Genomic DNA, 26,525 nt, shown 5'->3' with positions numbered 1-26,525 from the left:
GGGGCCCCATAAAAATTTTAAAAAAAAAAAAAAAAAGGGGGGGGGGGTCTCCTAAAGGATTAACCCTTCAGCAGCCATCCTGGAAAATGTCTGGCTGCTGACCGGGCAGGGGGAGAGCGGTGCAGTGGTCGCAGGCAGCTGCAAAGGGGTCGGGCTGCTGGCAGGTGAGCTCAAACAGGGCTGGTCTGAAGTCAAAGCAGTGCAGGAAGCCGAATGCACCCGGTGAAGCTGAGCCTGGCATGCCATGTGCGGCACATGTCAGACGTGCGCCGGGGCATGACCACAGGCCTCACCGCTCTGGAAACCCAGCTTTGGATGGATGCCCGGAGAGCATGGAGCTCTGCCACAAACCCCAAGGGAAAGGGCCCCCCCCCGACCTCCCAATCCCCTAGGCAGAGACGTCTTGCAGACAGACAGACCCTCGCGGTCCCTCCCTCCATCGGTTTCTTTCCCAGCCTGGATGCTTCCAATTAACACGGCCCCTGGGAGGAGGCTTGAAGCCAGCCGTCTCTGGACCCGGATGGGATTGCATCCCTATGGCATGAGAGTCCTGCCACAAACTGCCCTGTGTTATCAGTGTCCTGGCAGCCCCTTCATGTCCCTCTCCAGAGATATCAGAGAAGGGGTCCAATGGGGCTATTGTTTTTAGCGGTGCCGAGGCTGGGCCGGGCTCTGCTGAGGCCTGGCCGTGCATGGGGGAGCACAGATTGCTCACGGGAGCACGGAGGGTGGGGGAAAGGGTGCAGAGCAGTGTCTCACGCAGGCAGGACAGACAAGACCCAAGGCTCAAAGTCTTATTTGGCATCTGAATGTCTCCTGGGTGCTTTGCATATGGGAGCCTGGCTGCACCTATCCCCCCATCCTGCCAGGGGTGCAATGGAGGGGCACACGAGAGGACCCCTTCTGCCTCTGCAAGAGCCCACGGACACCCAATGCTTGCCTAGCATCTAAATATGGGGCAGGAGCAAGTCTCCAGGCTCTTGGGCATCTCCTACTCAGCCCCAAACACACAGACCATAACCCAACCCCAGGCCGAGCCAGCCTGCAAATCGTAGGGATGGTCCGTCATGGTCTAGAAACTCCAGTCTGCTTGAAGCAGAAGAAATAATTGCACTCGACAGAGACAGAGAGAGATTTCCACGCAGCTCGAGTTCCCGCTGTGTCACTGCTGTTTACCAGGCTTTGCCTGGGACTCGGTGTCACCCACAAAGGGCTGGAGGTTATACTGCCAGACCACACACAGCCGGCACCGGGAAATGAGTCTCCTGACCACCCCGTAACAGCTGGGCTGGCTAAACAGCTAAATCCCGGGTCCTGGGTCTCCAGGCAGGAGGCTCCCAGGCGGTCCTTCGGGTTGCAGAGTGGGAAGGAGAGTCCCATGCTGCAGAAGCCAAGGCCGTGTGCCTTTCATAACCCCCAGCCCCCCTTGACTTTGCAGGGCTTTCCTGGGTGCTCTGCCTCTGCCGGGTCTGCCTTAGCAAGCGCAAAGCGAGCCGGGGGCCTGCAGGGCAGCACGGGGCCCAGCCAGGCGGTGAGCAGGGAGGAGGAGGCACGTTAATAGGAGCTGCAAGTAATTAGCTGATGTGTCTGCCTGTTTATGGAGCCGTCCTGGCAGCCCCAGCGCCTGCAACCACATGACCCTCTATTTACTGCTCCGGAGACGTCTGCCTTCGGCTCCTCTGCTGCGGGGCTTCGAAGGGAGGCTGCAGAGGCCCGGGAAACAGGGGCAAGACAGCCTTGGAGCAGAGAGGAGCTGCCCCGCAGGAGCATGACCATCACAGTAGGGGCTGGAGCCATGTGGACACCAGTGTCCACCCGCCCCACGAGTCCTTTGCCAGCTTTAATGTGCTGAACCTCATGCACCCGGGGGAGGCTGCGGGGAAACTGAGGCACGGTGCAGCTCACCCAGGGTCACGCAGGAGGTGTGCAGGAGCTGTGCTGACCACCGGGCCATCTTTCTGGCAGGGCTGTGGACATGCAGTAACCACAGCCCTGTGCTTCAGTGCCCGCCTGCTTCATTTTTGCTGGGGAAATGCACCCCGGCACCCTCTGGAGCACCTGGGAATCAGGAGGGGGAGCCCAGTGCCATGCAGAATGGCCTTAAAGTCTCTGAAAGGGTCACGTTTTCCCCTGTCCCTGGCTGCCCCAGCTTCGTGTAGCGGGGTCATGCTGGGAGCATGGTAGCCAATGGCAGGGGCTGGGGTCAACACTTCTCAGACGCAAACCTGTGCAACGAGAGCACTTTGCTGGGACCCGGGATTTCCAGAGGACTGCTCCGGGTTGTCCTGCTGTCTGCTTCGAGCCAGGGCAGCCGGAGGAAGATGCGTATGAGAAACAGCGGGTCTCAACTGACCGCCAAGCCGGCCTTTCAGCCCCTCGACTCCCAGCCTGCCCGGGGGCTGCAGAAAGCAGCATTATTGCACCATGCACCCTGATAAAATACACCATCACTTTGATTCGATGCAGCTGTTTTTTCAGGCCGGCCGGCCGTGACATCCGCTTGCTTTGCTAGCCTTAGAAAGGGTCTGGATCCCCTACAGTGTTCCTCCCAGAGAAGGAGCTCGTACCCAGCTCAGGTCTCTGGTTGGTATTCCCTTTGTACAGCCCCGAGCACAGCTCCCGACAGGCCTTCCCAACCCCGAAGCACCACGACGCGGGGAACTAGAAAGCATCGCTGCCCCCTCGGCATTTAGCGGCTGATCTAGAAGGGGGAAGCTCTGGGCACAAAGCAAGCATGAAGCTGGGCATCCCGGGATGCCACCCACTTGGGGCCAGCGCTGGCTTTCGTCGGGGTGCCCAGCTCCGGGCGGGCTTCCCCACCCAGAGCCGGGAGCAAAGATGGCTCCAGGAGACCAGCAGCTGGAACCGTGCACCTTGGAGCAAACGACACCAGAATATTAACGGAGAGGGAGGAAGGGAGCGAGCTGTCGACGGCACGGAGGAGAGGCTGTGCGTGGGCTGCGCTCTGCATCGCGTCCCCTCCCCTCGCCCCTCTCCCCCGCCAGCAGCGACGAAGAGCCTGGGCCGTCACACGTGCCTTCTCGTGGCCCACGTCGCCAAAGCTGGGCAGCACGAGAACGCCTGGGAGGGTCCCCAGGAGCCTTTCCCATCATCTAGGTGCACGGCAATACTCGGGACCCCTCACACCCTGCCCCAGAGAGAGCCAGGCCAGTGCTGTCCCAGCAGCGAGGCAAGGAAACTGAGGCACGGGGCGGCATTCTCATGGGAGCTCCTTGGTTTCCTTCTTCGTCCCCCCCATGCCACAGATGGACCGTACACGTGCCCTGCACCCCACATCCCTGCTGCCCCCGGCTCCCCTGAGCCAGCTGCAGCCGTGCCCATCACTCACACATGCCACGACCTGGCTGGCTGCACCGTCAGAGCCACGGGGGCCGGGGAGGGAGCGCTGCGGGGGCAGAGGTGGAGGTTTTGAGCTTGATGCCCCCCCCCCGTTTCCCCTCTCTGCAGGGCATACGCGGAGAGCAGCTCCACGGGAAGAGCTGCAATCGGAGAGCCGGGGCGGGGGCGGGGAAGGAGGCGAGCGTGCGGTGCGTGCGTGCGGGCCCGGCGGGGCACCGCACAACGCAAGCAGGCAGCGTCGCTCCAGGCGCACGAGGACTCGCATCTTGATGGGCTCGCTTGCATTTTGCTTTGCTCCCGGGCTGGAAGGCGTGGGCAGAGCCGTAGTGCGGCGGTGCTCTCAGCCAGTCTCCAGGGAGCCTGCAGGGCGAAGGCGAGGGGGAGCCAGACCCCCGGGGCAGGGGCCACGGGGAGCTGCCCCGGTCTCACGGCTATGCCTGCGGTGTGGCGACAAGGAGCTCTCGCGCGCGCCTCGTGCCCAGGGACCGGGCAGGGAGCTAGCACCGAGCTTTCTCACCTCGGAGCTGTGAATCGCGTGCAAAAATCATGGCTTCATTAAACCGTCTTGGCCCAGACCCCTGCTAGCCCGAGCATCACGCCGACGGGGACTGCGGGGACCCCCCTGAGCAGGGGACAGAGGCTTGGGGTACAGGGACAGGGGGACGCGGCCCGTCTCCAGAGGCACCTTGGGGCGGCCACGGCCCCGCGAGGCCTGTTGCTTTCCCCCACCTGCCCTGCCAGGTTTACCAGACCCCACTTCCAGAGAAATGGGCCAAGAGCATACGTGCGCTGGGGCACCGCCCTCTGCCGGGCCCAGTTTGCACTGCTGCTGTGGGTGTCAGTGCCCCTGTACTGGCAACGGCTAAGGGAGAGTCTCCTTTTCCCAGCAACCATGGAGGGTCCAGCTGAGTTGCAGCGCTGGGCCTAACAGCAGCCCCAGGACTCAGTTTCCCCATCTGCGAAATGGGAGAGCGGATGCTTTCCCCAGCGCATGGGGAAGCAGGCCCTGGGTGATCTCCAGGGAGCCTGCCAGCCGCCTCGCCTCCTGCCAGCTGAGCTCACCGCCTTGGAGGAGCATCTGGGAAGAGGCTCTCTTAAGTACCTGGCACCTGCATAATTAATGACGGGCAGCTGCAGCAGAGCCCCTTTCACCGGGGAGCCTGGCAGGCTCAGCCCCTCTTCCTCCTCAGGCCAGAGGGCATTAACCCCTTGGCTCCCCAACCCCAGCTGCCATATCCCAGGCCACTGGACTGCTGTGAAAGCTGGGGGGGGAAGGAAGCTGAAGAGAGGGAAGAGGGCAGGGGTGCAGGGAGAGGAGATGCTGGCAGGCCGTGTGGGGGGTGATGGAATAGGACCGTGTCCTACAGGCATGTCCCAGGCCATCAAGGGGCATCATGACCTTTGATCTCATTGCAAGCTCCCAAAGCCCAGGGAGCGGCAGAGCTCGGGTGCCACCGCCTGTGTCTGCGAGAGCTGGAGGGACCATCCATCCGACCCGCTCTTGACAGCCTCCAGGGATGGAGACTCTCCTGCTTCTCCGTGCCACAGGGTCCCAAAAGCAGGCCGGACGGGGTAGGCAGGAGGCTGGGCTGGATGAGCTCGTGAGGTCCCTTCCAGCCTGACTGTCCTATGATCGCGCTCCACGCACACCTGCCCGCACGCACATTCACGCGGCCGTGCGCACGCCCGCCTGCACGCTTGTTCACACGTGCACCAGCTCCCTCTGCTGGAAGGACATGGCTGCCCTCACTCACACCTGCAGAGCTGGGATCGTGGGGGGGGGTTGCCCTCCTCCCCATCCCCTCTGCCCGGCTCCCCGCTAGTCCCAGAGCTCTGCTGTACCCCCACGTCGGCAGTTTCAAAGGTCCACGTGTCAGATCCCTGATATTTTGGAGCCAAGGAAATCAATGGAAGTTATGTGCTTAAAGAGTCTGGGCACGAAGGGCCCGTGCCCTTTTACCCCCCATTACCACGGCCCAGCTATGTCCCCCTCTCCCCTTGAGTCAGTGCCAGTACTTCAGCCTAGCTCTAGGGGTGCCAGGCTGCTGGAAGTGCCACCGCTCCGAGGGTCCCCTCCAATGCAGCTGCCTTGCACCGCTGTTGAGCAGCCACGTTCCACCCCAGAAGTGGCTGCATTGTAAGAAGGGGTGAAGGCACGCCGAGGTCTGTACGCTAAAGGATCGAGGCAAAGAGGCTGCATCTAGACCCTAAAACCCATGCGGTGCAGATCAGTGCATGTCTCCAGAGCAAGAGACAGGGTAAGGCACTGGGTAGGAAGCAGTGGCAGAGAAGCCAGGGCTGCCCTCGGCCGAAAGCCCTGGGGGGGCTGCTGCTCACAGAGGCATCCCGCACCTCTCACCAGGCTCAATCGCTGCCCCCTTCCTTTTCCTACCACCTCACCAGCAGGACCCTTCCCCCCTTGCTCACACCATCAGAGTCCAAGCCCAGTGCACAGCAAAATCGCCTCTGTGCCTCAGTTTCCCCAGGTTGGCAACCACAGTACCAACCTCCGTGCTACTGAGCAGCGCCAGCAGGACCCAGCGCTCACCTGGGCAGCGAGGCGAGGCGACGACCGGGAGATGGACGATTGAAACCGCCCTCGTGCACCCCCAGTGCACAGCCCAGAGGCACCCGCCACCCCATGCCAACGCAGCCGGCATCCCTGGCAGCTCCCGGGCGGCACGGGAGAAGGGGGCAGTAGCACTACACTTCCCAAGCCATCTGCTCCCCACAACCAGGGCGTTTGATGGCTCCACCAGACCGAGACCAACATGCCTGCGTGCCCCACCGAGGGGAAAGGCCAAGGGGGGGATGCCCGGTTCTCCGAGACCCCCGCCAGCGCCTGCAGAAGCCCTGGGAGGTCGCCCCCCCCACGCCGCAGCTGTCAGCGGGGGACTCGCCTCCAGCAGGAAAACAACACGCACGCCCCAGGATTCCTGAGCGGACCACAGTGCGCTGGCCCGGGGCCAGGCCAGGCCGGCGCTGGAAGCCAACGTGCCTCCAGAGCCCCGAGTCAACAAGCCCGACCCGAACCCGGGCTGCCGGGGCAGTCGGTGGCAAAACACGGCCCTGTTTATGCCTCGCTAGCTCAGGAAACGAGGCCGGGAAGGACATGGGCACACACTCTTCCTTTTTTTTTTTTTTTCCCTCCCCACATTCAAACCCAGGGTTTTTCCAGCCCCCCCTTCCCCGCCGTTCCCCCAGCAGCTGGCAAGCAGGGGATGCCCGTCCAGAGCAAGGGGAGCGCGTCTGATCCAACCGTGCATCGGAGACAGCCTCGGTGGAGAGTCTCCCCACGCAGCAGGCATATTCCCACCCCTGCTCTTAGTCTCCATCCCCCTCCGCCAGGCAAATGCTGCAGCCCAGGCGGCGGCTGTGGTGCCCCCAGTGGGTCCAGCAGGGCCGGTGACCCCCCCCTCGCTGTCACCCAGCCCAGAGCCTGGCTCACCTGGTTCCTTTGTCTCCCATCGCCCCGGCTAGCGGTGCAGCCACTTTGTTCGGGGAGACGAAAGCATGCGACAAAGCCGAGCTGTTGTGCAGGGGAGGCAGGGGCAGAGCCACCGGGGAGGCGCCGGCCTGGGGGAGCCGCTACGAGGATGCTGGCCCTGGGCACAGCTGCTCCATCGCTCCCAGGGCTCGCCTGGCTGGGGGCTGGCTCCGCAGCCTGACAGCTTCCCCCTCCGCCAAGCTGGGTCCACCTCTGCCTCCGCCTCCTGGCAGGCGCAGCTCAGTGCTGCAGCAGGCAGCGAGCGGGGAGCTCATGCAGCAGCAGGCTGCTCTGCCCAGGAGCAGCCGGGGTGGCCCGGGACCGGGGCCGCGCTGCCAGGCGGCGGGGCTGGCATGTCCTGGCCAAGCGCCGAAGCCAGCTGGGGGGGTTGTTCATGTAAAGGAGGGTTTTGCGGGTGAGAAATGACCATTTGGGGGAAGCAGAAGGCCTCAGTGGTCGGGGCAAATAGGGACAGCCACGAGCCCCACCTAGGACATAGAAACTGGGGTCTGGGCCCCGCTCTGCCTCGCCCGGATCAAGGTGGTAAGCATCCGGGTGTCCCAAGGGAGCCCAGTCCATGCCCACCCTGATGTGAGCCCAGAGGAGCTGGTCTCTGTAGCTCCGTGAGCCCACGTCCCTGGGACGTGGCAGATGGCAACTCGGGGCTCTGGCTGGCATCAGGAGCGGGGAGGTCCCTAATGCCAGAGCAGGGAGGTGCCCGTAGCAGCAAGGCCTGAGCTCGATGGCTGGGCCCCTTTCCCTCGATGCTTTAGCGTATAGACCTAAACGTGCCTCCGCCCGTCACTACAATGCGGCCGCTTCTGGGGTGGAACGTGGCTGTTGAACAGCTCGCAGCAGTGGCTGCATTCAGTCCAACACTGCCCTCCTCTCTCTGGGTTCCCCCTAGCACTTGATGCAGGCAGCTTGGGACTGCTAGCATCCTGCGGGGCAGAGAACACAGCCCTGGCCAGCCCGCAGCAGCTGGGTACATGTCCGAAAACGGGCCGTGGGCCGTGGCGAGGTTTGGGCCACGATCGGAGAAGGACTCACCTGAATTCCGCCGTGCTCCCGCGGGTTTTGCAAGCCACTCGGTTCTTCCCCTTCACAAGCACAGGTGTGTACACCGGCACATGCACACGCACACACACATGCACACGCACGCCGGATGGGTAACAGGAGCTTTAGGAGCCAGCGGGAAACCAGCACGCATCATCAGACCTCGTTTGAAAGCTACCGTGGCTCTGGGGCCAATCTACTGCCTTTCAGGGCCTGGCCTCGACTCCCTGAGTATGAAGTGGGGCAGAACACATCAAACCTGCCCCTGCGGCCCTGCGCCAGGTGCTGTACGGATGCAGAATGGAGCAATGCTCCCTTCCCTGCTGTGGGCGATGCAGCAGACAGCCAAGCCGGGAAGGTAGGAGCAAGAAAGCCCCTCCAAGCAACAGTGCTGCACATGCCTGACTGCCGGACAGGGAGACTTGCCCAAGGCCTGGCAGGGAGGCTGTAGCAGAGCTGGAAATGGAGCCCAGGACTGCTGGGTTCCTGCTCTCTCCTGCGATGGGAGGAGCCACGAGGGGCTGCGCAGCAGCCTGGCTCAGGACGTGGGCTTCTCCGGGACAGGGATGGACGTCAATGCTGGTCCCTTCAGTGGGTTTTGGGTCAGGCCCTTCACAGGGAAGCCCAGGCCAGGACTCTGGCAGGCTGAGACAAGGGTGACCGTCCCCAGGAGGGGGCTGTTATATTTGTTTGCAAACAGCCTCGCTTCCCCGGGGGCTGCCTGCGAAGTTCAAGGCTTCGCCTTGTTGCATGTCACACCGTGGCGCTCCGGGCAGGGGGCACAGCGGGGCTCGCCCGCATACGGGGGCATCAGCCCAGCTCTGAGGGCAGCGCTGAGCCAGCCAAACAGCACCGTCACTCCCCACGTGTATGTGCAGAGCCTGGCGCGCAGGGGGCCGGGGCCCGGCTGAGGCCTGGAGTCACTCCTGATTTACACCTGCGCACGAGCACCTCTGCCGCCGTGCGAACGATGCCATCTGGGAGGTCTGGCTACAAGGGCAGCAAGCAGCCATAGCGGAGGCAGCTGCCTTGCTTTGCACATGGCCGGGGAGTAGAGCCCAGTTGGGTTTTGCTTCCCTGTTCTCACACTCTCACCGCCACGCTCATGATGTCCTACGGCTGATTTCCCGGGGCCTGCACCACCCAACCCCACCGAGACCCCGGGGGCTCGTCCCCAGAGCCCCTTCCACGGGACAGCTGCGGCCCATGCACTAATAGAGCCTCTCACACTGGTTCTCTCTGCTCCTCGTGTCTCCTTCTGCAGGCAATTGCCTACGACGGAGGCCTCGGGGAGGATGCACTCCTTTGGCTGCTCCCCAGACCAGCACCATCCTTCCCCCACATCCAAGCAGAGGCACGTGCATCACCTGCTTTGTGCAATGGGGAAAGCAGGAGACAGACCCAGGCTCTCCTAATCCCCAGCCCCTGCATACAGGCTCCCAACTCACCTGGTCACCCGGATCATTGAAGACGTGTTGTGGGGGTGCTTAGGGTCACCTCTCCTCCTATGTGGGCTATTCCCTGCTGCCAGGCCCCTTGACACAACTCCCCGAGCCGTGCCTGGCTTCTGCACAGTTATTTATACTGGCCCCTTTGCTCCGCTCATTAGCACGCGGCATCAAAAAGGAAACTCTCTCCAAAAATAGACACCCCCCCCAGCGCAGATGTCCTCCATTAACTGCATGAAGCCATCAGCTACCGGCGGTGTGAAATCCTGGAGGGGACAGAAGTGCGTCGTAGGGGGTCAGATGGCTGCTCTGCAGGTCCCCGGTCCAGCTGCGTGCGGGTGCAAGGCGGCAGGCCCTGGTCTGAGCCCACTCCTACTGCATTTGCCCCGAGATCACGCCAAGCAGCGGCACATCTTGCAAGAGCCCCAGGTTCCTATGAGGGTTTGCGCCCATCAGCCATGAGCTGCCCCGAGGTACTGTGATGCTATGCACTGGACGGCACCGGTGCACGGACACACAGGTCCTGCTCCCCACCCCTGCGGCAAGGAGCCCCCGCTGTGGCTGCATCTTCCTGTGATGGAGAGAAAGAGGATGGAGGAGCTGGCAGTCTGCAGGGGATGCCCCAACAGGGCACGATCCCAAGCCAAGCTGACACCAGGCACCTTTCTGGTCAGGGTCTCGACCCCTCTCACCATCAGGAGGAGTACGATTCCTCTCCTCCTCCACCCCGAAACCAGGAACCTGCTCATAAACAGACACACGAACCCCTCAGTCGAGCCCTGCATCGAAGAGGGGCTGGGCAAGATGCAGGGATACTATAGAAAGATGGTTGAAGATGAGGAAGGAGATGGCAGACATCACAGGGAAGAGAAAGGACCACTACTGGAGAGCGCGACGGCAGCAACGATGATGACGATGGTGAATGAAAGGACCGGGGACACTGGAAGGGAGCGGCGAGAGGAAGGAAGGGGGGCACGAGGCAGTCTTTTGCATGATTGTGACAGTAAAGGCGATGGCGACGGGCATGCGGGTGGGCGTGTGTGCGACACCATTAGTGTGACGGGAAGGAGAATGGTGTAACTGTAAAGGTGTGTGTTGGACCATCAAGTGAACCATACCAGTCTTGAGACAGTTTGATAGAGGTATATATATATATATATATATAGATCCATATCTATATCTAGCTATAATTTTTTTTGCAATAATATTATTATTATTATTAATAAAGTGATGGAGAATTGCTCCGGGGCTTTCCCTCCAGCTTGCTCCTTCAGCCTTTTGGCCAGGGCCAAGTGAGACTAGGGGGCAGCTGAACTCCAAGGTCTCTGGGGCCGGAGCTTGCGTGTAGGATGCCTATATCTATCTATATAAAGAGGCCTGCTAGATACCAGGACCCCTCCCTTGGTTCCCAGGGGCCCTGGTTTAGGGGTGTCACCCCCAGGCCAATAAGAGCTCCCCCAGCCATCTGGGATGGGGATCAATCACGTATATCCCCAGGCAGGCAGCTGCAAGTCACGTGGGGGGAGAGCAGACACTAGGCAAGGGGAAACACTTTTCTTTGGGCATGGAGTAAGACAGAGAGAGGGAGGCTCCCACAGGCCTTCTGCACCACTCACCTGTGTGGGAGAGCTCAGCCTGAAGGTACGAGAGACCCACGGCGTCCCCAAAGGGTCTCCTGCCCCAGGCCAGGCTCCCGTCACCCACAGCCGCTGCAGTGACTGTATGGGCTTGGAGTAACTGGGCACAGGGCAGGAGGCAGAGACGAGGCAGCCTTGTCCAGTGACTGGAGAGCTGTGAAGAGACCAGGACCTGGGAACATATGGCAAAACCCTGCCAGGTTGGCAGGGGACCCCGAGAGGTGCCCAGGACAGGAGTCTAGCAGGGAAAGTCAGAGATGCAGACAGATCACTGCCCGTTTTCCAAGCCCTGATCCCCAAATGCTTTCTCCACAAGGCAAAAGACCACCCCGCCGGCTTTAGGAGGGCTGAATGCAGCCCTCAAGAGGACCATGCAGAAGGACCCAAGCTCAGTCAAACCCTTGGCCGGGAGAGGCAAAGCACAGGACCCGAGCGAGGAGAAGCGCAGAACATCCCAGAAGGCAAAAACACCGGGCCTGAGGCAGGGGGAGGGACACCAGATGGGACAGGGGCCGTGAGCCTGAGAGTCACCCTCCCAGTGCCTCCCGGGCCCTTGCACAGCAAGCTGGGGCTGCCGGCTCCCTGGCACCTTACATGGCCATGGGGATGGTAGTCCAACCCTTGGCTTTGCTGGGACCTGAGGAGTAGGGAAGCCCTTGTCATGTCACCCCAGGTGCCTTCGCTACACAGCAGCCTCTGCCACCCCCAGCACCCCTGCCGCTGCCAGCAGGGACCAGTGCTGCACCATGCATAGGCCACCCATGGCAAACAGCTCTGCACAGGGCCATGCACGCTGGCACTTGCTAGCTGGGCACCAATACCCCACAGCTCAGCTGATACCCAAACCCAGGCCAAGGTCAGGAGAGAGCGAGTCCTTTTCCCCCCTCCTGTCCATCATCCTCATATCCTGCTCCCTTCGCTGTGAGTGGAGGGGAAGGGCAGAAGGCTGGCACCCCGGGGTGTTGGGCAGAGACCACGAGTAGCCTCTCGTGCACGGACTATAGGGCTTTTTCATCTGCCTTGCAGGAGGAAGAGGGGTTTATGGCAATGGCAGGGGCTCCTGGAAAACTCAGCCCTGGGGGTCTTGCATGCACAGAGCTCTCCTCTGTTTGCAGACAGGCCGAGGGGGTGGCAGGGAGCAGCTAGCCTTGCAACCCAGGGAGAGCAGCGCCATGTCTGCCCCCCCGGCAGAGGCAGGGCCAGGCCCTGGGAGACTACAGCACATGCTGGCTGGGGTTATATCCCCAAGTGCAAGCCGTGCCTCATGCTCACACAGCCAGTCCACATCACGGGGCTGCATCACCATTGCTACGCTGGTCTGGGGAAGTTGGTCAAGAGCTGGGGCCATTCAGAAGCAACCCACCTGGTAGGGTCTACAGGGGCAAGGAGATGGAGAGAGTCATCTTTATACCAGAAAAGGCTTTGTACATGATTTGGAGCCATCAGTTTTCACACACACAAGGCAGCAAGCAGCATCAAAGCATCAGTGCCCTCCTCCTCACTCCCTGGGTCTGGAAATCCTACTGTCTGGCTTGTAACAGCCCAACTAACTCAAGCAGAGCCTGGCACTGGGCAGAGGAACAGTGGAGACCAAGGTGCCTCTACATGCACCATGGAAAGCCGGGCTGGAGCTCACAGGATGACATTCAGTGCCAACAAATGCAAGGTGCTGCACCTTGGGGAGAAGAATAAAAAATGCAGACACAAGACAGGTGACCCCAGGCTGGATGGCAGCACTGCAGAGAGGGATCTGGGCATCTTGGTAGATCACAGATCCAATCGGAGGCTGCAGCGTGATGCAGCCGCACAAAAGGCAAATGCAGTTTTGGGAGGCATCAGGTGCAAGACACAGGAGGTGATAATGCCTCTCTACTTAGTTAGGCCTCATCTAGAGCATTGTGTGCAGTTTTGAGTCCTGCATTTTAAGAAGAACATAGAGAAGCTAGAGAGGGTCCAGTGGCAGGTGAAAAAGATGATCAAGGACTGGGAAGGCAAGTCAGAGAGGAGAGACTGAAGGAGCTGAGCATGTTCAGCCTGCAGAAAAGGCGCTTAAGAGGGGACATGACAGCAGTCTTGAAATACATGGAAAGCTGGCATAAAGAGGGAGACACCTTCTCTCAAACACTGCAGAGAGGAAGACAAGGACCGATGACTTGAAGTTGCACCAAAGCAGGTTTAGGTTGGAGCTCAGGAAAAAACTTCTGCACTGTCCGAGCAGGGAGGCAGCGGGACAGACAGCAGGCGCGGGGTGGACTCTTCAAGGAAAGGTTGCACAGCCGCGGGTGGGCAACCATCTAGGCGTAACGATGTCCATGTCCCGTTGTGGGGATTTCACAGACTTCTTGGCTTTGCTGGGCTTCACTGGGTTCTGGCTGCAGCCCAGGCTGGGATTTGCTAATGCTTCTGCTAGGACTTAAGCCCAAAGCGTCCTGGCTGGAGGGTCAGGCTGATGCTACATTTGGGGTCAGGAAGGAATTTTTCCCCCAGTAACAGACTGGTGCAAACTGGGGGTGGGGGCAGGGTTGCCTACCTCTGAAGTGGGGGCACAGCTTCTGCCTGGGGATCTCTCCAGCATCTATTGACACCTTTTGCAGCAGCAAGACATTGCCCACTGCAGCCCCCCTCCAGCAGAGTGGGGTGTAATGCCTGGTGCCGTGTCAGGGGTGACTGGTTTTGCTCAGAGGTTGGACACTGGGGTTGCCTGGGCTGATCCTGCCTCCGGCAGGGGTTGGACTGGCCATGATCTCTGCAGGTCCCTGCCAGCCCCACGTCTCCGTGATCCTATGACTCTATAGGACTCCACCCAGCACAAGAGGGACCTGGCGCTTGAATCCTAGTCTGCATCATCACCAAGCTGGGAGGGTTTCTTCCTGCAGCAATAGCTCCAGCAGACAAAAATCCTGACACTTGCACACCCAGATCAGCAAGAACTTGGGGGGGAAGTTATATATAATCTTTTCCTGCATGGCCCCACTGTGCCCTTGCATTGCATATATATAAAATGCAATGCAAATTCGTGCAGAACGGCTGAATTGGAAAGCTGAAAATAACCCCCAGATTTGACACATCTGGTCTTGGGGTTCTGGTTTGCGTGTGTGAACACGAGGGAGGGACACAGGCACGTCTTGGAGCCTGCACTAATCGTGACACTGGACAGCAAGAAGGAGCCCCGCAGAGTGCAATTCAGGAGCACTCAGTCCGGCAATAGCCCCGTGGGGCTGTAGACACCGCCTCTGTTATGGTGTTTTCTGACCAGATGCCACTCAAGGGAATAGAGAGCCTTTCACTGCTTATTGGGAAAAAAACACCAACCAGCATGTCCAGGACACATCTCATCTCCAAGCCCCGGCAGGCTGCAGAGAGGGGAAAGCTTCCTGTCCTAACACACAGCTCTTACCCCGAATGAGCCCATCTCCATCAGTGACCGGACCGGCACCATCATCTGGCACGTGAGAGTGCACCAACAGGCACATGAAGCCACATTGCCAACCCCTCAAAACATGCAAAATGTATAAGTGTGGCTTTAAATAAAAATCACAAGTGCAGACATAAAAGTGCTTCTCCTTTGCTTTTATGAGCCATCCGGGGTGCACACCCCTGCACGTCTGTGCCACCCTGCGAGCAAACAAATGTGCATTTCTTCCCACCCCAAAGGGGGGGAAATAAAACCCACAACAACCCACTGATCCCCCACTCGAGCACACGCCTATGAGAAGCATCCAAGACAGCGAACCCTGGTGCTTTGATGGCACACGTCGAGGATGCGGCAACGCAGCCAAAAAACAGTCACAACAGGAAGCGGGTTCGAAATCTCAGGTCTTTTACCTTGGAAACTTCAACAACTGCCTTTCATTTGAAAATCGTGGCAACCATGTCGTTCTCAAGGTACTTGTCTGTTCCCAGCGCCTCGGCAGAGCCGATAAGAAAAAAAAAAAAAAGAAGAAGAAAAAAAGTGAAGCTTGCCATTAGAAAGAAAGCCCGTCAGGCCTCCGAGCAAAGCGCGCTAGCGTAGGTAGGCGTACGGGCAGGGAGCCTGAGACCTTGAATTGCTACGGCTCCAAGCATCCAAGGGGGGCATTGCTTTTCTTTGCTGCGGTGATGGTGAAACAAAACAGCACAAGGCTGGAGATGACTCACTGCCAAGAAGGAGGGTGGGGGAAGGAAATGAGACAAGTCCCTGGTGCACCGTAGCCACAGCACGCGGGTAGCAACACAGACCGTGGAGGGGGGGTACAGGGAGAGGCCTGCAACCGCGGAGCAGAAAGGCAATCAGCAGCACAGCTGTGCGGGGGGGTTTGTGTTTTGAGCTCCCGGCTGCCCCAGTGATGGTCCACCATGCACGGGGCCAGATGCTGCAGCGATGCACGAGGGGCAGAGTTTGGCAGGTAGGGTGGCATGATGCTAGTTGGCATGCTCTCCGCTGCAGCACGCCAGCCTCCCACCCTCAGCAGCCGAGACCCCCGGGGCCACACATCAGTGAGCGAGGGACAGGGAAGGGCATGCATCTTCACCTAGTGCATTGGCACGCATGAGCCGAGACCCGTTTCGACCTGGTTGGATTCAGAGGAGCACCTGAGCTGCCCTCTGACCTGCAGCTTTGCTCGCTACCCCCATCTCCAACAGTGCACCGCCCCATCCCCTTTGGTCGCCGCTCACGGGCTTCACTCCTGCCGGGGCAGGGGAACATCTGGGCAGAGCTGGGTGCTTCTGCATTGCAGATCTGGAAGAGGAACAGAGGTGCTAGATGGGGGCAGCAAACCAGCTGGCTCGATCACCCCAGACCCCTGCACGATGGATGTCCGAGCCCCCGTCATGCATGGGGCGCAGAGGAGAGCCCAGGTGTGATCAAAGCGTGGACCCAGGACCTCTTGCACCAAAAACCTGGCACCCCACATAGAGACTAGGGAAAGGGAAGAGGGATTGTGGTGTTAGCTCCCTTCCCCATGAAGGACTGACCCAAGTCAGACAGAAGGCAGGACAAATCTGCACCCGACAGACTAACTAAATCAGATGATGGAGTGAGCACGAGCCAGCTCACATTGCTGGATGCTGTGAAAGGACACGTGTGGCTCTCCCAGTCCTACCGGCCAGGCCTAACTAAGGGTCATCACACCAGGCTAGCAGGGGAGAAGCCCCGTGGCTCTGTCCCCATCCTCCCAGGCGGTCCAAGACCCCGCAGCTGGCAACCAAGACGGGGCGTGCGATTCCTAGCTGGTGGATCCAGTCACCAGGCCAGGACCAGGGCTCTGCAGCCCTCCAGGTCACGGAGCAGAGGGAAAGCCCTGCTATTCAGCAGCCCTAGGTGCCCTCTCCTTGGGGGCTCCTGGAACAGGAGCAGGCCTTGGGCTTGTGCTTTAGGAAAGAGGGGCGAGGACGAGGGAGCACAGCTTCCTTCCCCGCCTGTACCCGGCCTCCTTCCAGCTCAGCTACGAGCATTTCCACATCGGACCTAATGAAGCTGTCGCACCTCCTGGTGACGGTCACCAGTGCCAGCCCATCTAGCCAAGCAGCAGCCAGTGCTGGGCACAGCAAGCCAGACCGGCCTCGCCGCGGAGCGCTAACGGGTGCTGCGGGCAGCTGGCACGGAGCAAGCAGATCAGCTCTGTGCTCAGCGAAGGCGAAAGGCGCCTCTGGGCTTGCATTGCTAGTGCCAGACCCCATCCCGGGCTTGCATTGCCTGTCCACTACCAGTGCCAGACCCCATCCTGACCTAGGTGTTGGTGGCCTTTGCCGGAGGCTCCTGGAAGCACCAGCAAGGGGCAGGTGAGCGGCAGTGTTTTCTAGACCACCCTGGGCCAGCTCTCCACAGCACTGAGCACCTGCCCCCCGTACCCCCTGCTCTGGGGATCCATGCCTCCACCCCTGCCCTCCTCCTCAGGCCACTTTACACCTCTCCCGGTTCAGAGGCTGCCTGGGTGCCGTGTCCTGCCACCGTCTCGTCCTAGTCTGGGCAGAGGCCAGGTCCCAGAAGGACTCCACTGACCTGGGCGAGAGATGGGCTGTTGTTTGTAGGATCCCCAAGGCCACAACCCAGGTGAAGATCCCACCTCACCTGGCCCCGAAGGCAGGGACGTGGAAGCAGGCACTGGCAAGCTGTCCTCTGGCTGTTTTGTGGCCATTGCCACCTGGCTGCAGAAGGACCCGGCCACGGGCTTGCCCAAAGGGGCTGGTGCTAGGGCCAGGCATCGAATCCACATCTCCAGGCACACTAGCAGCTGCCACGGGCTGTACTGGTGTGGATGCATCGCACTGGCCTGGCCCGGCACGGCCAGCCCCTCTGCCCATGCAGCTGCACCCATGCCGTGCCAGCGTGAGGCTTTCACTAGCATCCTCCATGCATCGCAAGCTAATGGTGCAATGCCCTACCGAGAGCCAGCCGCAGGGCCATCCAGCATTGACCCCACGCTGCACCTCTGGAGCAGCTGGAGGGCGATGCTCCAGAGCAGCCCCACCTCCACGGCTCTGGGGTGGCAGGTGTGAGCAGCTGAGACACACAGCACATGGGCAGCACCCAGGACTGGAGAGCTCGCAGGGAGCAAGGGTTGAGTCAGTGACTTACCTGGCTTCAGTGGCAGTGCTGGCAAGGTGGCCGGGCAGGTGCTGGGCCCGGCAGGGAGCTCCTCGACCAGATGCAGAGCAGGGAGCAGGCACCTCTCACATCCCCAGGGCACCAGGCACGTACCGAAGGAAGCCACAGGGTTTTTCCAGCTCTGCCCAGTGCCATCCTGGCAGCTCCTGGAAGGGGTCTGGCACCTCTCCCTGAGCAGCACGCAGCCCCTGGAGGGGGTCATGATCTGCCTGCCCCCTGCAAACACACACACAGGGAGGGCAAGGGGTGCTGTGCAGGCCAAACCCTGCAGCTTGCAACACCGCTACCCCTTCCAGGCTCAGACGATGCTGCTCGAGCCACATCCAGCCTCATACAAAGGCCTTTCCCTGGCTTCACCTCTGCAGGCTCCTTGCTGCCCAGCTCAAGGGGGAAGCTGCTATCAGCAGCAAAAAGAGAAATAAAGGCAAGAGCACGTCTCCATTTTATACAGTGCTCACCCAGCCAGGTGTCCCCACTCCGCTTGCTCATTAGCAGCAGTCAGGGACCGGGGGTAGAGGGGGCTTTCCCTGCCTGCCCTCAAGAAAAGCCCAGGTGATGCCGCTAGAAGGGACTGGCAAGTGTGGCCGAGTCGGTCACTGGGCTCCGGGTCCCAGCAGCAGGGCTAAGTCTGCTGGAGACCTTGCTAGGACAGGGAAAGGCATTTCCCTCCTCTCTACAGCTCCCAAGGGGCTGGCGCTGCTGAGCCGGGACAGGCCACGGAGCTCCTGGTTCCCGTCTCCCTTTGGTGCCCGCGGGTGGCTGTAGCCAGGGCATCAAGCTGGGTTTGCCCCTGCATGGGGGACCTCTGAGCGTGGAGGAGGAAGGTGCTTTTGGTGGGGAGCTCTCCCATAGAGGCCTTTCTGCGCTGAGCCCCACGCATGGCTTGGGCTGCCCTGATGCGAACTTCCCTGCTGCAAGCCACGTGAGCGTGTTGAACCCGCAAGTGTGCATCTAAAGCATCTGTCTGCTGCACGCTTTCCCACGCTCGTGGCTAGAGCCGTTTATTTAGGATATGCCCTAGACAAACATAGCGTTCTTGCTCTGCCGCCAGCTGAATCGTGTGCTGAGGCTCCAAGGCCAAGGTCACGTCCGGCCCTTGGTTGCACCCAGCAGCTGTGTGGACGGGAGCGGACGCTGGAGAAGTGGAAGCAGGAGCTGCCTTGCACCGGCAGGATCCTTTGGTGGTGGAGATACAAGAGCCACTGATTCCCAGCTGATACCTGGGAGTGGACCAGGCAGGTGTCATGAGGAGCCTGCATCTCCTCCAAGAGACAGGGAGAGGCGGCTAAATCCCCTGGGCTGTCTTGGAAATCCCAGAGTGGGTCTGTCAGGAGATGATTGCACCCAATCCGCCGTCTCGGCTTCAGCCGCATCCTGATGGCGATGACACCCTCTGCAGCCATCACGCCGGGTGTTTTAACACCACGCTGGGAGCCGACTTCCCGTGGGACTCGTGGCTGCTTGTGTCTCCCCCGGGCCACGATCCCTTGTGCGTGGAGCTCAGGGCACCCGTGAATGCGATGCTTGTGGCTGACGCCCCCGAATTGGCTAGCGGAGATGTTGCCAAACCACAGCCTCAAAATGCCTCCAGTCCGTGTCCTTGAGGGGGGACGAGCCTGAGAGCTGGGGCACAGAGGGGGTGACTAGGAAACAACCCCCTACTGCTCCCCACACACCAAAGCATTATCCTTTCCTCTCCCTCCCAGCATAGCCATCCTCCAGCTCCTCTCAGACTTCACCAGCAAATCCCCCTCTCCCAGCATCGCACCACAGTGAGACTGGAGCAGCCCCTGCCCGTCTCCTCGCTCCCCCTGCCTGTCCACACTGAACGGCCTCCACCGCCGGGGTGGGCAGATTTTATACCTGGGCCAGCTCACCTGGCTGCTCGCAGCCCTGGACTGGAGCCCTTGGCCCTCGAAGGATTCAGCTTCACGGGTGCATTTTGTAGCATAGTCCTCCAACGCCTTCCCATCGTCCCCCCACACAGGACAGACACATTCTCCCATCCTTGCCTCTGAATCCTAGAGTGGTTCAACACAAACCCCGCAGACACCCACATGCGTGTGAACGTGCACATCCACACATGCACACTGACACGTGCATGCAGGGTCACATGGGGGCAGGTTTGGAGGGGCCATGCTCTTCCCTGGACTCAGGACTGCGCACCACCCACTTTTAGCTCCAGGATCATGGTGTGTGGTTGTGGCATGGGGCTGCTTCCACCCCCTGCCATGGTCGAAGTCTAGGGGTTGCAGAAGGGCCTGGCATGACTTGCCCTGCCTGCCTTGCTCAGTCGACTCCCGTGCACACCAGTCCCAAGGCTCAGGAGCCTCTGCTTGGCGGACCTGCTTTGTGCCAGGGGAAACTGAGGCACAAGGCAAAGCCCAAAGCTGCTCAGCAAGACGCAGGCGGATGAGAATACCTTCCAGGGCTCCCTGCCCATGGCGTGGTGCTCTCCCAGGACAGGGGCTTGGTGTGAGCACACACCGAGTCTCCCGGTGGCCCTAGGGCTCGGCCTTTTTGTGCACGGGGGAAACCGAGGCACGAAACCAGCCGTCAAAGGTCTGAACACACAGACCTGAAACCTCACACTTTCTCTCTCCCCATCTTCCCCACCGCCACACGCGCGCGCGGCCCTGCTTTCTGCCGCATGAAGCCAGCTGGCCGTGGCACTGCACTGGGCTTGAGGGCAGAGCCAGGCAGGGGGCCAGGAGCTGGCAGGTCCGTGCTGGGAGGGCCTGGAGCAGAGGACCCGTCTCCCCCGGGAAGGCAGGAGTGGCACAGGGCTGCACGGTGCAGGTTGGCCCAGCCAAGGGCAGACAGGTGGGCATCGCTTTCTCCTCTCCCTTCCTTGACAGCAGGCCAGGGGGCTGCTCAGTGGTGCAGAGAGAGGGAAACCGAGGCAGGCCTGTACCACGGGGCTGGCCCAGAAGCCATTGGGGGGGGGGGGGGTGTTGAGGCAACATCTGTCCACACTCACCTGGGGCAGCTGTTTTCTCCAGGCCAGCCAGCCCCTCCCAAAGGCAGGGAAAGCAGCTGCATGTCCAGCTGTCGGGGAGTCCTTGACACCCCCGTTTGCTGCGTCAGGGGTGACCCTCCGATCCCAGAAGCAGTTCAGTGATTAGCACGAGAGACAAGGCAGAAGGCGAGGGACATGCGAGGGCGAGCGATCACAGCCCAGGGAAAAACAATGCTCACAGGCCGTGACTCAGTTTCCCTGCTCTCTACTCCAAGAGCCAAAGGATTTTCTCTCAGAGAAATGGGCGCGACTACAGAAATCTGAGGCTGGACTGAGTCTGGAACTTGCCTCCACCACGAGGATGGATTCAGGGAAGCCCGAGTCCCCGTTTCCCAGTGGCGCGTACGGCTGTGCACTCCCTGCTGCGTGCAGCCGCTCTTGCCTCGTGTTGCCTGACTGCTAAGATCCCAATAAACCGGTGTATCATAGCATCGACCAGAGAAAAGTAGGGCGGGAAGGGACCTCGAGAGGTCACCTAGTGCAGCCATAGTTTGGAGGAACTTGCTTTCTTGTCACTCCCTGGGTAAAATCAAAGCCCCCAGAGGCAACCTGGGGGTAGCAACTCTGGGGTCATCCCATCACTGTCCCTGCAGTGACCATGGGCCGGTGACCATCTGTCCCTACCCTTGGCTTCCAGAGGCTGCCGGGCAGCAGAGCCGGGAAGGAGCCTTGCAGGGGGTTTCACCAACACTGAGACACCAACACTGTGTGGGAGCAGTGCCAAGGGGCACCCTCACTTCCCAGAGCTGCACCCCTGCCCTGAAGGAGCCACTGGGGCCCTGTGCTGAGCAGGCGAGGGTGGGGGTCCCTGGTGCCCGTGCATGGCTGCACCCACGCTCCTGCCCTGCACGGAGGTCCCCTGCATCCGGCACCTCCTCAGAGCCAGCAAGGTGCTCTGGGGACCGAGTCAGGCCGTGACCAGAGCAGAGGCTGATGGGCTGATCCCCACCCCCTGATGCCAACATGGGCTCAACGACCATCTCTCCAAGGACCTCCCTGGCCAGGGGGCAATGGGGCTGCTGAGTGCAGATGGGCAGAGCAAAGCCGGGCATGCACACACCAGGAGTCAGCATTCAATGCCAGGAGCTGGAAGAGGGGCAGGGAGGTCATGGCCAGGCCCAGCTTCCAGGGCCGTGGCTTTCCCAGCTCTGGGCACCTTCAAGGCCAAGCCAGAGCCTGTCTGGGAGCCTGGGCGGGACAGGGCAAAAGCCCCAGGCATGGGCAGAGCAGGAGCTCAGGCTGCGTCACCCCATGGTACCTGCTGCCAGGCCAGGAAAGGACCGGGGAATCAATGGCCACAGCGCCTAGGCTGTAGATGGAGGTAGGTGGGTGCATGGGTAGGTGTCTCAAATCCCCAGAGCAGCTGCAGCCCAAAACACCCTCCCATGTGCAGCCGACTTCAGGCCACAGCAGGGGAAGGTGGTGCCCACCTGAGTCCTGGGTCGAGTGGGTCTGGCCCCCTCTGTCCCTCTCTCTGTGCCTTTACCCCTTCCCTGGCCAGGGCCAATAGCCTCCTGGGCTCCTGCAGTACCACCCCGCGCACAAAGCCCCACAGAGCGAGCAGCACCATGACAATGCAGCTGCCTCTGGGGTGGGACGCGGCAGTGCAGAAACCATCGTGGGAACGACACGGCTGGCGAGCACCACAGAGGCATCCAGGCCGTGTTTCCAAGCTGTATTGGTCGGTGCGAGAACACAACAGTCCCCCGCGGGGGCACACAGGCTGCACACGCATGTGCCCCCAGCACAGGGTCTGAATAGTAAGCATCTGTGTCCGCACACGGGGCTCCCAGGCCAGCGCCAGGGGAGCAGACAGGAGCTCTGCTCTGCCCTGCCCTCACCTGGGCCTGGGGTTTGGGGATCTCGGAGCCGGCTGGAGGTGGAAGTCAGAGGTCAGGAGGACTTCACATTGTGATTCGAGTCCCAGTGCTCCCCTCAGAGCCGACTTGTCCCCTCCATGCTACGGGCTCAGTGCCAGCTGTGCCTTCTGCAGCCACCGCAGCGTGCCAGGAACAGCAGGCAGAGCGGGTTTGGGCTCCGGGTCCGTCCTGCAGCCCCTCCACTCCTGCCAAGCCCCCACCTGCCTCTAAGAGAAAGGTGCCTGCTTTGGGCAGACCGCATGGGCGCTGGGCATTGTGGCAGCTGGCAGGGCTGAGCAGCATGTGGGTGGCAGGTGCCCTAGCCCCAGCCCTTCAGTCTCTGTCTCTTTGCTGCATCCGTGGATTGGGCTGCAGCCAGGGAGCCGTCAGCTGGGTGCGGCAGGCGGCGGAGGGTGGGCTAGGAGCTGGCCAGGAGCTATTTCCAGAGCACCACCTTCTTCCCCTGGTCCACGCTCACGACGTGCTGGCCTGAGGGGGACCAGGCCACGGCATTCACGGAGGCTCTGCGGGGAGCACAAAGGAGGGAGTTGCAGGAGGAGACTGCTACCTCATGGGGAAACTGAGGCACAGGAGACGTAGGCATAATGCTGTAGTGGCCTGCAGCGGGAATCAAGGGACCGCACGGGTCTGCTCATCACCATCCAATATTGACCCCTGATGAGGCAGTGACGGCTGCTGCAGAGATCCCAGGATGTGCAGCTCCCCGCACCACTCCCTGATGGGCAGAGCCCATGCTCTGCCCTGCATGCTGCCCAGAGGCTAGGGCACCACTCGCCCCTGCACCCGGCTCCAGCCCACCCCAAAAAACTTCACCAGGGGTGCTACCCCCACTCCAGATAGCCCCTGTGGCCCCTCACCCGTGCAACCCCGGCAGGCTTGTCACCAACTTCCCGTTCTCCATGCTCCACACGTAGAGGGTCCCGTCCGAGGAGCCCGCCAGGATGTAGCTCTTATCGGGGCTGGGGGAGAGAGAAGAAAGCGGGGAAGGGCAGATGGGGTAGGAGACGCCAGGCACGGGGCTGGGCTGGTGGGGCCTGACCTGCTGGGGCACAGCAGCACCCATCACCTGCCCACCCCCCAGCAGCTGGGCATGGGGTGAGGCTGGCTCAAGGCAATGTCCCCCACGCAGAATCACTGCACGCTGCCCCCGGGGCTCACCTGAATATTGCCTTGGTCCAGTCGGATCCACACTTGAAGCCGTCAGCGCTGTGAACACAAGGAGACCCAGGTAAAGGGAATGGGGCAGAGGTCTGACACTGTCCAGGAGACCCCCATGCAGGGCAGGAGGGGCCGGGGTGCAGGAGAGGGTGCCAGGACAGCTCCCTTCTGCCTGCCCCAAGCACAGACGAGCCTCAGCATCATGGCTGGGGACAGCCCAATGCAGACGGGACGGAAGGGACCAGGCCAGGGGCTGGCAGGGGAGCAGGAGCCCCCTGAGCCTGGCTTGCATGGTGGGAGGGACAGGCCACCTATGCCCCCCATGCAAGGCGCCCACCTGAAGACCTGCCGGACGTTGTTCATCTTGAGGTCGATGACTTTGAGCGTGTTGTCACGGGAGCAGCTCAGCAAGTGCATCTGGTCCTGGCTGATGTGCAGGGAGGTCACCTTCCCCTCCACCGGGATCACCTCGGTGCACCGCGGGCCCCTGGGGTGGCACGTGGGAGGCGTTACACGGAGGCAGCAGTGCAAAGAGGGTCCCAGCATCCCTGCACAGCCCTGTGCCTGGTGGTCTTGCACAGAGCCGCCTCCTAAGATCCACAAAGCCTTCTCGCTCTACACCCTCCCCGGGGCCCAGCCAGGAACTGCGGTGCCTGATAGCAGAAGCAAACTGCATGGACAGGGGCCAAGAAGCTGAACAGGAGCCAGCAGGGTTGCCAAAAAAGCTAACGGCATCCTGGGCTGCATTGGTAGGAGTGTTGCCAGCAGATGGAGGGCAGTGATTCTTCCCCTCTGTTTAGCACTGGGGAGGCCACATCTGGAGTCCTGTGTCCAGTTGTGGGCCCCCACTACAGAAAGGATGTGGGCACATTGGAGAGAGTCCAGTGGAGGGCAATGAAAATGTTTGGGGGTTGGAGGACATGGCTGGTGAGGAGAGGCTGAGGGAACTGGTCTGATGTAGTCTGCAGAAGAGAAGACCGAGGGGGATTGAATCGCAGCCTTCACCTCCCTGCAGGGGGATGCAAAGAGGATGGAGCTGGACTGGTCTCAGTGGGGGCAGATGACAGGACAAGGAGCAATGGGCTCCAGCTGCAGCAAGGGAAATTTAGGTAAGATATCAAGAATATTTTTTTCACTAGGAGCATAGCAAAGCGCTGGAACGGGTTACCCAGAGAAGTGGTGGACTTTCCATCCTTGGAGGTGTTTAAGACCCGGCTAGGCAAAGCCTTGGCTGGGATGATATAGGTGGGGCTGGTCCTGCTTGGAGCAGGGGGTTGCACTAGATGCGACCTCCTTTGGTCCCTTCCAGCCCTCGTTGCCTATGATTCAATGATGCTACAACCCACTTGATTGCTAGGGAAGGGCTGAGCGCCATCCAGCTGAGACCCCCTCTGATATCCTGAGCAGCTCTGGTATCATGCCCCTGGCCCCCACGTGCTGCGGGCACCAGCGGTCTCTCCTGTGCTGTGGCCGTGCTTACAGACACCAGGGATACCAGGCACGGAGCGACCCAGCTGACCTGCCCCTTTGCACCCTGCTCTCCTTGCAAGAACTGCTCAGGGCACGGCCGCGGTCTCCGTCCCAGCCCCGGTGCCCGGTGCTCTGAGCCCTCATCGGGCGTATACGACAGGATCGGGGCAGTCATAGACAGACCCCCCCTGGCTACTCCGGCAAAGGGGACAGGCCAGCCCAGCCCTCCAGCAGGGGAATGAGGCACCAACATGGAGACACCTGCCCAGGGGCAGGGATACAGCTGGGCACTGAGCCCCTTGCAGCCCAAAGCCAGGCCAAGAGGGCTGAAACCTGGTGGCCCGTGACCCTGGCTCTGACACTGCCTCCCTCTGTGGCCCATGAGCTGTCGCTGCACTGTGCCTCAGTTTCCCCATAGGTTTGATTCAGCACAGGGCCCAGCTGTCCAGCCAGCCCCGGGCAGAGGGGAGTCACCTGCTGTCCCAGAAGCGGATCTTCTTGTCGTGGTGCCCGCTGACGATGATGTTCTCCCAGCACACCACGTCGTTGCAGTAGGAGCACACGTCGATGGTGCGGCAGCCTGCGGGAGCAGTGCCGCTGTGAGTGCCGTACTGTGCCATAACGGTCTGGCTCGGCACGGCAGGGCCCTGGCAGAGGCCAGGCACTTGCAGGGCATGGTTTTTACTCAGAGAGACTGCCGGGCACTCGTGGCTCCGGGGGTCTGACAGGTTGGGGTCACCCACCTCTGCAGCAGCCTATTCCTTCCCATACGACAGCCCCCATGGGGCATTGAACCACTGAGCTGGGCCAGGGGATGCCATGTGCAGCTCAGAGAACTGCTAGGGACATACCAAGCTGCCTGTGCATCCCTGTCTGGGACAGAGGGGTGGGGAGCCGGGTCATCTGGGGGCTGCCGTGATACAGCAACAGCCGCACCAGGGTGACAGGAGCCATGTGCAGACCCCCCCAAGGAGATGTACTGTACCACAGAATGGGCATGGGCTAAAGGGGGGAAACTGTGGTAGCACTGGCACTGCCATGCCACCATGGCACGGGCTTGCAAGTCTGAACACCGGTGCCACAGGCCCAGGCAAGGCACTTCCCTGCAGTGTGCCTCAGTTTCCCCATGCAGGCAGTCACAGTGCCCACGGGAGGGAGCCCTGGTATTGGGGCACGGCCGTCACTCTGAGCTGCGGGCACTCCCTGGCCTGCTCTTTGGTGGACGGTGCTGGCAGCAGCCACGGTTGGTGACCTGGGGAGTCAGGCTGGCATGGGGGAGGTTACGCAGCTGGCACAGCCAAGCTCCCCCTCCCGCAGCGCCCGCTGCAGCCACTTACAGGCCCCTTTGCCCAGGTCCCACTCCTTCACGGTCCGGTCTCGGCTGCCCCTCACCGCCTGGTAGCGCGTGGAGCGGGACTTGG

General features: G+C 61.1%; 2 protein-coding genes across 4 annotated transcripts in view; both read right to left on the bottom strand.

Moving 5' to 3' along the window:
- Positions 1-7,039, bottom strand: part of LOC102385555 (beta-arrestin-1) — a 96,784-nt gene extending 89,745 nt beyond the window's left edge. Inside the window, exon 1 of the mRNA XM_006035681.3 lies at positions 6,809-7,039. Within this exon, the coding sequence (XP_006035743.1) occupies positions 6,809-6,828 (20 nt within the window). The 5' untranslated portion in view covers positions 6,829-7,039. The remainder of the gene's footprint in view (positions 1-6,808) is intronic.
- Positions 7,040-22,260: 15,221 nt separating this feature from the next.
- Positions 22,261-26,525, bottom strand: part of ATG16L2 (autophagy related 16 like 2) — a 25,206-nt gene continuing 20,941 nt past the window's right edge. For all 3 annotated transcript variants that reach the window (XM_025191880.1, XM_025191879.1, XM_025191878.1), the window contains 6 exons: positions 26,442-26,518; positions 25,579-25,684; positions 23,972-24,121; positions 23,635-23,682; positions 23,334-23,435; positions 22,261-22,979 (listed from right to left, as the gene is read on the bottom strand). In XM_025191880.1, the coding sequence (XP_025047665.1) occupies positions 22,892-22,979; positions 23,334-23,435; positions 23,635-23,682; positions 23,972-24,121; positions 25,579-25,684; positions 26,442-26,518 (571 nt within the window). In that variant the 3' untranslated portion in view covers positions 22,261-22,891. The remainder of the gene's footprint in view (positions 22,980-23,333; positions 23,436-23,634; positions 23,683-23,971; positions 24,122-25,578; positions 25,685-26,441; positions 26,519-26,525) is intronic.

Source organism: Alligator sinensis, unplaced genomic scaffold (assembly GCF_000455745.1).
Source record: "Alligator sinensis unplaced genomic scaffold, ASM45574v1 scaffold1931_1, whole genome shotgun sequence".
Lineage (NCBI taxonomy): Eukaryota > Metazoa > Chordata > Crocodylia > Alligatoridae > Alligator > Alligator sinensis.
The sequence above is the reverse complement of the archived record's forward strand: the minus strand, read 5'-3'. Positions and strand labels throughout refer to the sequence as shown.